Here is a 15,976-nt window from a genome sequence, read left to right as displayed (position 1 = left end):
TCACAGGGAACTGAAGAATTAATTAAATACAAATGAGTTCAAATGACCCATTTGCATCCTTCCACTGGCATGGGGTGTGCAGCTCACTGGCGCCACAGCTGGGGACCGGAGCATCAGAACGGGATCAGCCCTCGGCGCCCGGCTCTGCCGGATCGGCAAATCCGCTACCAGCGGCAGGCGACGGAGAATCCAGCCATGGTCATATAAATGGTCAGCCATCTTAGAAACTGCTGTTTGAAGTCACTGGGATGCTGCTTGTGTCTTTCAAAAACTTAGTTAGTGTTTTTCAACCAGTAAATACATCAAATCATTTTTGATATTGTTATGGGCCAGGGTTTAGAGAACCCCAAAGTGTATTATGGATTCTTAGGGTTGGTCGTAGTCTTTAGAGGTTGTATTTGAATTGATGGTTGCTAAGATGTTCACTGTATGTTTTAAAAAGGTTAACTTGAGTTCATAGAAGAAACATTGTTTTGCTTTTAAAAACTACTTTTCCATTTCTGCCGTACCACACCTCTAGAGTGGGCTGTGTGCTCCCTATACCACAACCTATTAAAAGTTGTGGGTCAGGTGAATCCATGATACACTTTGGGGTTCTCTAATCCCTGGCACATAACAAATTCGGGGCTCGTCCAGGATAAAAGTCTATCTATTGTATTGGCTTTGTGAACCTAAAGACAGTGAGGGGTGAGCATATTGTGGGTGCTTTTCAGGTGGAGCATTTTAGTTTAAGTAGGGAGTGTGTTGTGGACAATGGCTCTTTCAGAGGCTCAGACGTTTTTGGGGATGGAGACGGTCACATGCAGTACCTTACGGACAGAGACTGTGGGAGGAAACCAGAGCACCCAGAGGAAACCCACGCACACATGGGGAGAATGTGCAGACTCCGCACAGACAGTGACCCAAGCCAGGAATCGAACCTGGGACCCTGGAGCTGTGAGGCAATTGTGCGAACCACTATGCTACCGTGCTGCCCAATGAAGTGCAATTATCAGAAACGATTTTTGATCAGATGGTTGAAAAAGAACAAGAACAGGTGGAGGATGAGGTGGATATTTTTAGTTCAGGAAAATTGGCAGAGTTACAACAGAAAGATGTAAACATAAAACGGATGTATCAGAAAGCATATACGGAAGAGGAATCTGAGTGTATACCAGAGTGTTATTACCATAAAAGTAATGTCTTGATGAGAAAATGGGGACCTTTACATATGCAGGCGGATGAAAAGTGGGCAGAAGTTCATCAAGGAGTATTGCCGGTAGGGTATAGAAAGAAGGTTTTGCGAGTTGCACATGAGGTACCAGTGGGAGGTCATTTGGGAATAAGGAAAACTCAAGCTAAAATCCAGAAACATGTTATTGGCCTGGACTACATAAAGATGTAGTTACATTTTGTCAATCATGTCACACATGTTAAGTGATAGGGAAAGCTCAAGCAGTGATAAAACCAGCGCCTTTAATACCCATTCCCGTACCAGCCTCCCCAGACAGGCGCCAAAATGTGGCGACTAGGGGCTTTTCGCAGTAACTTCATTGAAGCCTACTCGTGACAATAAAGCGATTTTCATTTTCATTTCATTTCATTCCAGCATTTGAAGAACCTTTTACAAGGGTCCTAATTGATTGCGTAGCACCGCTTCCTAATACAAAAAGTGGGAATCAATATCTTTTAACTATAATAGATGTGTCTACCAGGTTTCCAGAGGCCATTCCAGTATGTAATATTACAGCTAAAACGATTGTGGAGGAATTATTAAGTTCTTTACTAGATGTGGATTACCCACAGAAATACAATCGGATCAAGAATCAAATTTTACCTCAAGGTTATTCAATGAAGTTATGGATAGCTTAGGAATAAAACAATTTAAATCAACTGCATGCCATCTAGAATCACAGGGAGCATTGGAAAGGTTCCATCAGACATTAAAGGAAATGTTGAGGGCTTATTATCAGAGGATTGGGATAAAGGAATTCCATTCATACTGTTTGCAATTAGGGATGCTCCTAATGAGTCAACCAAATTTAGTCCATTTGAACTAATTTTTGGTCATGAGGTAAGAGGACCACTTAAATTGATGAGTGAGAAATCGGAAATTACATTATTGGATTACGTGTCAAATTTTAGGGAACAATTAAATAGAGCAGGTGAATTGGCTAGACAACATTTAAAAGTTGCGCAAAATGTGGTGAAACAGGTAGTGGACAAGAAATCTAAAGTTTGTAGTTTTGCCAGTGGAGATAAAGTTTTAGTATTGTTACCAGTGGTAGGTGAACCTTTAAAAGCAAGGTTTGTGGACCTTGTCAGATTGAAAAGAAATTAAGTGAGGTGAATTATGTGGTAAAAACACCAGATAGAAGGAAGACTCACTGAGTGTGTCATGTGAATATGCTTTAAATGTACTTTGAAAGAGAAGGAGCAAAAAAGAGAGGAGGTTTTAATGATTCTAACTCAAAGTGACAAAGCAAATCCAGATGACTGTGAATTTGACATACCTCAAATTAAATTGGAAAACGAGGAGTTCTTAAAAATTGGGCTAAGTTGTTGAGTTACCTTCCAGAGGAAAAAGGATTGACCTGAAAGTTATTCATATCACATGGGCAATTTTGTGGTGATGAATTGGGAAGAACTAAAATGGCTGCACATGATGTAGATGTGGGAAAGGCTGTTCCGATCAAACAACATCCATTTAGACTTAACCCTTTAAAATTGGCACAGGTTAACAAAGAGATTGAGATTATGATTAAAAAAGGCATAATTGAAGTGTGTTACAGCCAATGGAGTTCACCCATAGTGATGGTACCAAAACCAGATGGTACCCAACGGTTGTGTGTGGACTATAGAAAGGTTAATGCTGTTACAAGAAGGACTCTTATCCTATCCCACGTTTGCAGGATTGCAGGATTGCATTGAGAAAGTGGGACGATCAGCTATTATTTCCAAACTGGATTTACTTAAAGGTTACTGGCAGGTACATTTATCCGAAAGGACAAAAGATATTTCAGCTTTTGTGACTCCAGATAATACATACCAATTCAGGGTTATGCCATTTGGCAGGCAAAACGCCCCAGCCACATTTCGACGGTTAACTAACAAAGTCGTTTCAGGATTACCCAATTGTGCGGTATACATCAACGATCTGGTAATTTTCAGCCAGATATGGAAAGAACATGTAAAACATCTGATGGAGTTATTTGATCAACTTCAAAGGACAAAACAGAAGAACACAGCAAATCGGCCCTCCCAGCCTGCGCCGATCCAGATCCTTTATCTAAACCTGTCGCCTATTTTCCAAGGATCTACTTCCCTCTGTTCCCCACCCGTTCATATATCTGTCTAGATCCATCTTAAATGATGCTATCATGCCCGTCTCTACCACCTCCGCTGGCAAAGCATCCTAGGCACCCACCACCCCCGCATAAAAAACTTTCCACGCACATCTTCCTTAAACTTTCCCCCTTTCACCTTGAAATCGTGACCCCTTGTAATTGAGACCGCCACTCTTGGAAAAAGGTTGTTGTTATCCGTCCTGTCCATACCTCTCATAATCTTGTAGACGTCAATCAAGGCCCCCTTCAACCTCCATCTTTCCAATGAAAACAATCCTAATCTGCTCAACCTTTCTTCATAGCTAGCACCCTCCATACCAGGCAACATCCTGGCGAACCTCCTCTGCACCCTCTCTAAAGCATCCACATCCTTCTGGTAATGTGGCGACCAGAACTGCATGCAGTATTCCAAATGCGGCCTGACCAAAGTCCTATACAGCTGTAATATGACCTGCCGACTTTTGTACTCAATACTCCGTCCGATGAAGGCAAGCATGCTGTATGCCTTCTTGACCATTCTATCGACCTGCGTTACCACCTTCAAGGTACAATGGACCTGAACTCCCAGATCTCTCTGTACATCAATTTTCCCCAGGACTCTTCCATTGACCGTATAGTCCGCTCTTGAATTGGATCTTCAAAAATGCATCACCTCGCATTTACCTGGATTGAACTCCATCTGCCATTTCTCTGCCCAACTCTCCAATCTATCTATATTTTGCTGTATTCTCCGACAGTCCCCCTCGCTATCTGCAACTCCACCAATCTTAGTATCATCTGCAAACTTGCTAATCAGACCACCTGTACCTTCCTCCAGATCATTTATGTATATCACAAACAACAGTGGTCCGAGTACGGATCCCTGTGGAACACCACTAGTCACCCTTCTCTATTTTGAGACACTCCCTACCACCACTACTCTCTGTCTCCTGTTGCCCAGCCAGTTCTTTATCCATCTAGCTAAGGGGAAGTGTAGACATGCAACTTCACTTGCAACTTCACTTTTTCCAGCAACCTGCCATGGGAAACTTTATCAAACGCCTTACTGAAGTCCATGTATATGACATCGACTGCCCTTCCCTCATCAATTAACTTTGTCACTTCCTCAAAGAATTCTATTAGGTTTGTAAGACATGACCTTCCCTGGACAAAACCATGCTGCCTATCACTGATAAGTCTATTTTCTTCCAAATGTGAATAGATCCTATCCCTCAGTATCTTCTCCAACAGTTGGCCTACCACTGACGTCAAGCTCACAGGTCTATAATTCCCTGGATTATCCCTGCTACCCTTCTTAAACAAAGGGACAACATTAGCAATTTTCCAGTCCTCCGGGACCTCACCCGTGCTCAAGGATGCTGCAAAGATATCTGTTAAGGCCCCTGCTATTTCGTCCCTCGCTTCCCTCAGTAACCTGGGATAGATCCCTTCCGGACCTGGGGACTTGTTTACCTTAATGCCTTTTAGATAACCCAAAACTTCCCCCTTATGCCGACATGACCTAGAGTATTCAAACATCCATCCCTAACCTCAACATCCGTCATGTCCCTCTCCTTGGTGAATACCAATGCAAAGTACTCATTAAGAATCTCACCCATTTCCTCTGACCCCACGCATAAATTCCCTCTTTTGTCTTTGAGTGGGCCAATCCTTTCTCTAGTTACCCTCTTGCTCCTTATATATGAATAAAAGGCTTTGGGATTTTCCTTAACCCTGTTAGCCAAAGATATTTCATGACCTCTTTTAGCCCTCTTTATTGCGCGTTTGAGATTTGTCCTACTTTCCCGATATTCCTCCAAAGCTTCATGAGTTTTAAGTCGCCTTGATCTTCTGTATGCTTTCTTTTTCATCTTAGCTAGTCTCACAATTCCACCCGTCATCTATGGATCCCTCATCTTGCCATTTCTATCCTTCATTTTCACAGGGACATGTCTGTCCTGCACTCTAATCAACCTTTCCTTAAAAGACTCCCACATTTTAAATGTGGATTTACCCTTAAACAGCTGCTCCCAATCCACATTCCCTAGCTCCTACCGAATTTTGTTATACATGTTCTTTCCCCAATTTAGCACTCTTCCTTTAGGACCACTCTCATCTTTGTCCATCAGTATTCTAAAACTTAAGGAATTGTGATCGCTATTCCCAAAGTTATCACTGACTGAAACTTCAACCACCTAGCCAGGATCATTCCCCAATACCAGGTCCAGTATGACCCCGAGTTGGACTATTTACATACTGCTCTAAAAAACTCTCTTGGATACTCCGTACAAACTCTGCTCCATCTACGCCTCCAATACTACATGAGTCCCATTCAATGTTGGGGAAGTTAAAATCTGCCTTCACAATCACCCTATTGCTCCTACATTTTTCGATAATCTGTCTACATATTTGTACCTCTAGTTCATGCTCGCTTTTGGGAGGCCTGTAGTAAAGTCTCTACAATGTTACTGCACCCTTCCTATTTCTTAGCTCTACCCATATTGCCTCAGTGCTCGAATCCTCCATAGTGCCCTCCTTAATCATAGCTGTGATATCATCTATAACCAGTAATGCACTCCTCCACCCCTTTTACCTCCCTCTCTATCCCTCCTGAAGCATCTATACCCTGTGATATTTAGTTGCCAATCTTGCCCTTCCCTCAATTAAGTCTCAGTAATACCAATAACATCATATTCCCAGGCACTAATCCAAGCCCTAGGTTCATCTACCTTACCTGCTACACTTCTCGCATTAAAACAAATGCACCTCAGACCACCTGTCCCTTTGCCTTCAACATCTCTTACCTGTCTACTCTTCCCCTTAGTCACAATTAGTTTATTATCTAGTGCCTTACTGGCTTTAGTTGCTGCCTCTTTACTGGCCTCTAACTTCCTAATCTGGTTTCCATTGCCCTGCCACATTAGTTTAAAACCTCCCCAATAGTGTTAGCAAAAGCACCCCCGAGGACATTGGTTCCAGGTCTGCCCAGGTGTAGACCATCCGATTTATAATTGTCCCACCGCCCCCAGAACCAGTTCCAATGTCCCAAAAGTCTGAATCCTTCCCTCCTGCACCATCTCTCAAGCCACGTATTCATTCTGGCTATTCTTGAATTTCTACTCTGACTGTATCGTGGCACTGGTAGCAATCCTGAGATTTTTTAACTTATCTCCTAACTCCCTAAATTCTGATTGTAGGACCTCATCCCGTTTTTTACCAATGCCGTTGGTGCCTATATGCACCACGACAACTGGCTGTTCACCCTCTCCCTTCAGTATGTCCTGCAGCCAATCTGAGACATCCCTGACCCGTACACACGAGAGGCAACATACCATTCGGGAGTCTCGTTTTTGACCACAGAAACGCCTGTCTACTCCCCTTACGATTGAATCCCCTATGACTATAGCCCTGCCAGTCTTTTTCCCGCCTTTCTGTGCAGCAGAGCTAGCCACGGTGCCATAAGCCTGACTACTACTGCCTTCCCCTGATGAGTCATCTCCCCCAACAGTATCCAAAACGGTGTACCTTCTTCTTCAAAGAGACTGTCAATCAGGAATGATTTCAGTTGGAGGAAAATAAACAAAAATGGACTATATTATTGAACCTGTTTTCGTGTTTTGTTTTTTTTAAGCAAAAAAGTATATTTACTGTGTGCATTTCTTAAAGGATGGTGAAAATGAGAAAACTGAAACCATGTTGAAGTTGATGATTTATTGTTTTTTCTTGGGGGTGTTGCTAGGTGTTGCTTTTATTTAATTGCTCTGTTTAATAACCTTTGCTCTAGAGTCGCCAGGTATCTTTCTGATACCACCACGAGGTTCAAAGCTGATCAATAACTCAATACACCAGTTAGTAAGTTTCAAATCAAAACACATTTATTATACACACAGTCAATCACTACTCATGCATAAAACTCTACTTACTAGACTATCACTACAACTAAAAGCCTATACTTAGCTTTCAAATGGCCCACCAGGTCAGAGGAACAATGGCCTTTGTCCGGTTCTGAATCTGATGGCTTCAAGCTGGTATGGAATAGTACCTAGGAGCATCTATCTCGTAGCGTGCGTTGACTGGAGACTTACTTGGTTGATGCAGCTGCTAGGCAGGTCTCTCCTTGTTGAAAGTCACGGTCAAGAGTTCTTTGAGAGCTGCCAAGAGAGAACTGCCAAGAGAGAACTGCCAAGAGAGCGAACTGAACTTGGGGACTCTACTTTATAGTCCCCAGGGATTTTGCGCCCTTGTGGGCGGTCCCCGGACCTGGTCCCAATTAATTGGACCATGTCCCGATCGTTTCAATCAATTTCTCCAATACTGGTGCTGTTTCCTGATCGCTGGGCGGTTCCTATGTGTCCGTTGGCCTTCCTTTGTCCTGGCTCCCGCTGGCGCCGGGGAGTCTATCTTGGTCCCGATCGCTTCAATATTTCTAATTGTTCCTGGGGATTGCTCATTAGTATGTGGATTGCTATTGGTTTCGGTTCTGTCTGGGTTCTCCATGTGCGACAATGAGGCCCGCGGAGTAACAACAGAACTAACTCGTTTGTGGACAGATCTTGATATCCATGTCTTTTGCGAATACATTTCCTCAGCCTTTCTGAAAGTTTAAGAAGGTGAAGCTTGACTTGAATTATTAAACTGCTGAGAACACAGAAAAGTGATATACTCAGTGCAAAGGTAAGATCAGAGCTTAGTTTAATTGATACAAATATATTCATACCGCAGTAAAAAGAAGATCATGGGATGCTACTACACCGCCAGAGACTTGAACAACATTCAATGCATCCACCTGATCTACAGCCCAGGAGAAAAACTATCTTCCTGCAGCCTCCTTTCTTTGTTACCTGACACATATTTTGAATCCGAACTTCCCTTTTGCTAACTGTGATTGTCAGCTTTTAATCTAAACTGACTACTGCCTGCCTCTCCATCTCCTCCCAAATCCCCGCAGCAGAGTTCTCCAGCCTGTTTTGCTGAAGCAATTAGTGTGAACTGTCATACAAATGTAAAACCATCTTCTATTAGCTGCAGGATGTTATGTTGTGACTCTAAACTGTACACATATCTGCCCATCCTGCTTTCTCGGTGATCTTAAAACAAGCTTTATTTTTAGCACGTTTCAAACTTACCCACATTCGATCCATTATGTACCGAAATAGTTAAACAATAGTTCCAAAGCCGTGACTGCAAAGGCCGAAATATTGCCTCAAAATTTCTTTAGAAATCACATAATTGATGACCATTCTCTATAGTGGATTGCTGACTTGATGCACAGCCAAAATCTGCTCCTTTAGCTGGTTTGTCATGTAACACTAACTCGCTACCACGCAGAGATTGAGGAGAAAGAAAAATGGTGGAACGTGATTATCTTTTCAAATCATAACAGCATTATTGGCAAATACAGTGGTTCAAATATTGCCATGGCAATTCTGGCCATTAACCTCCAAAGGTGCTCTTAACCTTGTCAGTCTCAGCAACAACTCCCACTGGATTTTGGTGTTTTAATTTTAAGTTTTGCTTTCATGTGTGACAAAGCTTTTAGGAGTGTGAAGAGATGCAGTGAAAAGTCTCTTTTCTATTCATTCGCAGCTTGTGGGAGTCACTGGCGAGGTCAGCATGTATTGTCTGCCTACAATCGCTCTTGAGAAGGTGGTGGTGCATTGCCTTCTTAAGCCGCAGCAGCCTGTGTGCTGAAGGTCCTTCCATAATGTTGTTGGGGAGAAAGTTCCAGGATTTTAACCTGGTGTCAATTAAGGAACAACATTTTGTTTCCAAGTTAGCATGGTGTATGACTTGAAGGTGGAGTGTTTCATGCATCTACTACCCTTGGCTTTCCAAGTTGTAAAGGTTGCTTAGGGCTTTTCACAGTAACTTCATTGAAAGCTTACTTGTGACAATAAGTGATGATGATGATGATTATTATTACTATTATTATTGGGAGCCTATCTCTACCCCCAGGAAATTTTCAGCCTTCCATATACCCAACAGTAATTTTAACCACTCCACAAGCTAGAATTCCTGAGCACAAAGTAACTGGAAGCGCATCTTCATACAATGATTATCCAGGTTGAAGTATCTTGGAGTTACCAGCACAAGAATTGTAAGATATCGGTATATCCCCTTGCACCTATTTATTATTAAACTATTTGGGTATAATAGATTTGTATTGAAAGCAATTCAGATCCCTCTAATATCAGTATCTTTTACGTGGATAACGTTAACTTTCTTTGTAAATCAAAGAAATTCCTCTGATTGCTTATTTATTTACTGTTCTCTCTTAATTTAAAATACTTTGAAGCTCCTTTGCCCTCTACAACAAATTCCCACTCGCAACAAATTCCCATTGCCACTTTGTTTAGTTTAATAGATTTGCCCAGTTTTGTTTGCCATGTTCATGAACAGATATCCTACAACTATATAACTTTTGTAAGCACAATAAATTTATTCGGGCAGTTTAATGCCAGACACAAATACTTAGTCAGGAACTCTCCTACAGATTGACTATTAACTGCTACTGATTTACATTTTAAAATTAAGAAATCTAGGTTAAATATCAGTTAAAACACACCCAATCTGGTAGCATATTAACCCAGCTCTGTGCACACTGATCAATGCTTTAGCAGATTCCCTCCAATATATTATCATGAATTGCCTCTGACCAAGTTCCCATCTTCACTCTGTTTCTCAAGTCACTCCATTTACTAGAATCACCTAGTTCTGTGTCCACAGCTATCATTGGATGACAATGAGTTTGAAAGAAAGATTTGTATAGTGTCTTAACATGACATCAGGACCTCCCAAAGTGCTTTGCAGACAAAAATCAATTGCAAGTTTAGTCACTATTGTAAGGTAGGAAATGTGGCAGCCAATCAGCGCATATCAAGATCCCACTTACAGCAATGTGATAATGACCAGATAATCTTTTTTTGTTCATTGCGGAGCAAAATTTTGACCAGGATACCGGGGATAACTTCCCAACAATCCTTTAAATAGTACATGGGACGGTTAACATCCACCTCGGAGAGTTTTTAGGGCCCTCATAGAACAGGTTTTGGCTGCATTGCTTCCAAAGACAGAATTAGAAATATCAGTTTTTTCTAATATTCTGATTGTTATTAATTGACTCCTTATTGAAGTATCCCTTCAGATGTTAGTTGAGAGCATAATTGTTGTTAGCTGTAATGCCCTCCTTCTATGGCTCAATAGCCTACCTATCCAGAGTCAGACAGGAAGAAGGGTCACTTGGAGAAGATACCAAAGAAGTACCAGGCATATTGAGCTGAATTTTCATCTTTAAAATATCAACAACAGAAATTTCAAGCACTTGAAACCTCTGTATCTTGTGTCAATAAACAATTGGTAGAATAAATCGGAGAAAAAGAGCTGTCATTCAAGCAATGTTTTCGCTGGGACGCAGCTTTTTCAACAGTGTAATGGATGCCTGGGCTCCCAGCCAAGCCTCATTCTGCCTCTTTCCAGTGTCTGTTATTGATACTTTAAAAGGTTTGAGTATTGACATTTTAACAGGGCTGTAGTAAAAGCAAATTTTATGAATGAAACAAATGTTTTGTTAAAAGACATTTGCCACATGCTATTGTGACTTAATGGGTCAGTGGTTCTGTACAAAGTGTATACCGGGTGAATGTATATGGAAGTGCCATAGGTCCAGCATGGGGGATTAGCAAGGGGGCATAGTTAAGACCTTTTGAATTTAAATTTCAGAAGATTCCCTCATTCAAATTATGGTACATGATACCTCTAAGGGGCCTTTAATACAACCCCTTGAAAAGTTGGCCTGACTCAACAAGCCTGCATTCGTATCCCATGCTGGTGAAAATTGGGGGGTGCAGGGAATGGGGATAGGAATTCAGAATCGTGTCCTGCCTTTTGTTTTTAATGGTCCATGGGGTCTCCTTGATGCTGCAAAAATCTAGCCCATTGAGCCTTCTGAGGAGCTTGCAAAGGAACTGTGCTTTACCCCTTGGGCATTGCTGCTGCCCAGTTGTACCAAATACCTCACCATGCACTGATTGCAATTCAATATTTGCCTCCAAAGTAAGTGCAGTGCCAATATCTGAGTTGATGAATGCAATTGGCAGTAAAAGTGACAGGATATCTTTATCGGTGCTGTGCTATCTTTCTTTTTTATTCTTTCATGGGATGTGATCATTGCTGGAAAGGCCATTAGGTTCTCATCTCTAATTGCTGTTGGAGGTAATGGTGAGCCTTTGCTGTGGTCCATCTGGTGTGGGTACACCCTTAATGCTCTTAGGAAGGAAATTCCAGAATGTTAACCCAACATCAACGAAGGAACAGTGATATGTTTCCAAGTCAGGATGGTGGTTATAGCTGCTGCAGTTGTTGGGTCTCAAAGAAAGGAAATTAGAAAGTGAATGTTGGTGTGAGGGAAGGGGTTTGGTGGAAAGCAAGAGGTCCATAGTCTACCACAGTATAGTTAAGAGAATGTGGGTGAACTAGGAGTTGAGAATGAGCATAATATACAGATTCCTCATCCTCAACATTCCCAATGACACTGGATGCCACGGGTTCCAATGCAATCAGCCCTACGATGCTAAGAGCTATTTCACTGTGGAATTCAGGAGATGTCGGCACTTGAAACCTCGGTATCTTGTCCTTACTGAACCTTTTCTGCACCCTTCTACCGTGTGCCACATTGTCCATTGTACAAGAAGGAGCCCAGAGTGCCAGTGATTGTTAGTTAGATTGTTGGATTGTTAGTTTGGTGGTGTGTCTGCCATACCAATTAGTTGGATTGTACCATGGGAACACATCTGCAGTATATATCTCCAATTTGATGCCACCAGTTCAGAGTCCATGCGGAGGCAGTGAGAAGTACATATAAGTCTGGCAGCATTGGTAGAAATGTAAGTGTGAGGTCAAGTAATTATTGAATTCCCCACAACTACCACATTACATTTGTACACATTACCTTTTTTGGTATATACCCACTCCAAGGGCCCACATTATGCCCGCATACCTCACAGATAACCAGTATGTCTTACCTGTTGAATAAGGTAGATTTCTGTGAGTCCTCATTCTTTAACTCAACTGGGTTCTTCTTGTTCGACACATCAACCCCATCCAGAAACTAAACCTTTCCATGATATGTGATTGAGCTCTGGAGCAAACTGTCCAGATACTGTTCTCCCTTCAGTGTATGTCAGAGTTTCTAATTCACACTGGAGCACAAGGACTCTGAGCTGGAGAGATGATCAGGGTGCAGATTTGTTCACATGGTACAATTTCATTATCCACAAAATTCCATTGTCTACATGACCTGCTCTGCCATTTGTTAGTCTAGATTTGTTTAATATTGTATATTATGATCGAATCCATGGTTTCAAAGCTTGTGGGGTTTTTTTGGATCACACCCTAGCTGAAAGAGAAGCAAAAGCTTTATGTTTCTAGGAAACTAAAATGAAAAATAAAACTGAAACGGTAACGGTAACTTAAGATTGCAAAAAGATGAAGTAGAATGCTGGATTCAGGAATGGAGACAAAGGAAAAACAAAAAGGTTACTGCCATTGCTTCAGTTACTTTAAAGGAACTGATTTGCCAGCACCAGCCATACGGTGCATAGGGTTGAGATCAGGGTGCTACTGGTTGATCCATGCCATCAGGGTTGTCATGAGCAGGACTGAGGAGGTTCTGGAAAAGTGAGCCATTGTGGTGAAGGTCGTGCTGGTGGAACTCTGGGAACTGCTGTTGGATGAGACTCAATGGTTAAATCCTCAAGGAAAGGGAGCTTCAATTTCACCTGAGGAAGTTGAAGGCTTTGAAGGATTTTATGGCTGTAATTGGCATATATGTCGAGGGGACAGCCTAGTAAATCTGTGAGAATTCTTTGTAGTGTTCGCAATTTAAATGTAATTTTTGGTTAAATTGACTGAAGTTCACCTGTTAATTCATGTTTATGCAGATTTTGATTTGATTAAGTCGAAATTTTAAAAAGTGAAATCTTATCCATTAATTTTCTCATTGGAGTTATTCGGTAAATTTAATTCATTTTGTTTGTTTGCCTCCATGGGGATGATAACAAGATCTTCCTTTTAGTTTATTAGAATCATAAGATCATATAATTTACAGTGCAGAAGGAGACCATTCGGTCCATCGAGTCTACACCAGTAACCCCACCTAACCTTTTGGACACTAAGGGACAATTTAGCATGGCTAATCCACCAAACCTGCACATCTTTGGACTGTGGGAGGAAACCGGAGCACCCGGAGAGAACGGAGAACGGAGAGAAAATGCAAACCACATTGACAGTCACCCGAGGCCGGAATTGAACGTGGCACCCTGGAACATATTGTAATTTTCTTTTTCTTTTTTGACATATTTAGTTGAACGCAATGCTAAGATGGTATAAATAACTGCCTCTATTTAAATATCTAGGTGCAAACCCACCTTTTTGCATTTTAAATGTCTGCATTAAACTAACCCTCTGAGTTCATCCTGCCTCAGTTTGTGGGGTTATCAATAGAAATGAGTTCACAGAAAAAAAAACAAGGGGCTGGGAAATACTTCACCACTTATTAAAGAGAAACAATTCAATGCACCTTTCTGTTGGACGTGCTGGTAAGGGTAAAATGTAATACTGTTTGAATGGATTCCACTCCCCTGCGCACCCTCCCAGTCTGTAACAATAGTATATGTAGTAACTTAGCCTATATACTTGTGCTAAGACCGTCCGATTCTGCTGCTTCTCTTTTTGTGTTGATTTAGGTATGCCATCACTTCTTGAATGTGCTTCCTCCACTATCTTGGCCTTTGCTTTACTGCACTGCTGTGCTACCTAGTTCATACATTGCTTTTAAATGCTCTGCTTTTCCCATGTGCCTTGCTGCACTACCAAAAGGCTAAAACTGTGGACACTAGTTGGTTTACGATGCTGGCAACATTCTGTGACTATGCTAATTCGGATATTTTTCATATAGATGTTTGACTGGGAAAAGCAACCAAACAGACATCCATTAATGTAAACCCAATAAAAGAGCACCAAATAAGAAGGGAATTGAAATGGTGGCTTTATGAAAGAAAATGTATAGGTGAAGGTCACTGCATTCAGGAAAGTGGTGGAAGATCAAAATTGAGTTGGTGAGATTTGTGTAGTGGCAAATCCAAATGAAAACAGTCTACCTGGTAAAGGGGGAAGTGCAGTGGCAGTCTTGCAATCCCTAAACTCAGCCTAGTTATGTCAATGAACTATGTTATGTACCTCATTGATTGCATTATGTAAAGTCAGTGATACAGCATTTCGGTGCTCTCCAAGATCAGATATCCTATTCAAATCTGACTAACCAGATGACAATATAACATATTAGATATTGATGGCTTTGTCAACCCAGGACAAAGAAGTGCTTCTTTGAACAACAACCGGTGATATGACAATTGGAAACATCAGTTAAAGATGAAAGTAAACTAATCTCAACAAAATTAAAAAGAACACCTATCCACAGCCTCAGAATAAAATTTGTTTTTATTACAGACAATTGTCAGTTATATGAAACTCAGTCTGACTTTGTCAATAGCCTGTCAGTGAGAATTCAATTTGTTGTGACTTCTCAGCAAATGACTACATTACTAAAGCGATCGTCATTGCATTATCAATACCCTGCAGCATTGGGAATGTTAAGAACAGGGTAGGTCATCATACTGCACGCAACTGCGTTGCCATTCAATTCAATCATGACTGATCTATTTCTGAATTCCATTTCTCCTCCTTTGACTTAAAATAATCAGATCAAAACTGTCAATTTATGACATAGTATTTCCGTACACAGGGGTAGTTCCATACTAATTATGTAGTGCATTAGATTGAGCATTGCAATCAACAATTTTATGGTGGATTTTAATTTAATTTAACTTAATATTTACCGTAAGAGCAGCATGTTTAACAATTTGAGAATTGAATAAGCTTTGAAAAACAAAATATTTGAAAGGGTGTCCTTCTGTAGTTAGGTTTCTGAAAGAGATGCTAGCAGAGTTTAAGGATACCAATTTCAGTGAAAAATTGCTTATTGTTGCAAATTCTCTTTTATTACAACCATACTTCTTTTTAAAATTAATTTTCTAGAATATGGGCATTACTGGTTAGACCAGCATTATTGACCATTCCTAGTTGCCCTTCAGAAGGTGGTGATGAGCATCCTTGAACTACTGCAATCCTTGAGGTGTAGGTATACCTACAGTGCTGTTAGGGAGGGAGTTCCAGGGTGTTGTCCCAGCGACAGTGAAGGAATGGTACTATATTTCCAAGTCAGGATGGTAAGTGACTTTATGATGGAAGGGAGGTTATTGAAGAAGCAGCTGAAGATGGGTAGGCCTAGGACACTACCTTGAAGAACTACTGCAGTGACGTCCTGGAGCTGAGATGATGAACTTCCAACCACTACAGCCATCTTCTTTTGTGCTCCAACCAGCGGAGAGTTTTCCCCCTGAATCCTATTGACTCCAGTTTAGCGAGAGCTCCTTGATGCCATACTTGATGTCAAGGGCAGTCACACTCAGCTCACCTCTGGCATTCAGTTCTCTTGTCCAAGGCTGTAATGAGGTCAGGAGCTGACTGACCCTGGCGAAACCCAAACTGAGCCTCCATGAGCAGCTTATTGCTAAGTGCCGCTTGATAGCACTGTTGATGACACTTCCATCACT

At 41.4% G+C, this 15,976-nt stretch overlaps 1 protein-coding gene across 1 annotated transcript in view; it reads right to left on the bottom strand.

The window, feature by feature from the left end:
* The window catches only part of LOC119975620 (heterogeneous nuclear ribonucleoprotein D0-like), a 31,553-nt gene extending 15,830 nt beyond the window's left edge, over window positions 1-15,723 (bottom strand). Inside the window, exon 1 of the mRNA XM_038815410.1 lies at window positions 15,660-15,723. Coding sequence (XP_038671338.1) covers window positions 15,660-15,723 — 64 coding nt within the window. The remainder of the gene's footprint in view (window positions 1-15,659) is intronic.
* Between the last annotated feature and the right edge of the window lie 253 nt (window positions 15,724-15,976).

This window comes from Scyliorhinus canicula, chromosome 13, assembly GCF_902713615.1.
Source record: "Scyliorhinus canicula chromosome 13, sScyCan1.1, whole genome shotgun sequence".
In the NCBI taxonomy this organism is placed as follows: Eukaryota; Metazoa; Chordata; class Chondrichthyes; order Carcharhiniformes; family Scyliorhinidae; genus Scyliorhinus; species Scyliorhinus canicula.
This window is presented reverse-complemented; position numbering and strand designations above follow the sequence as displayed.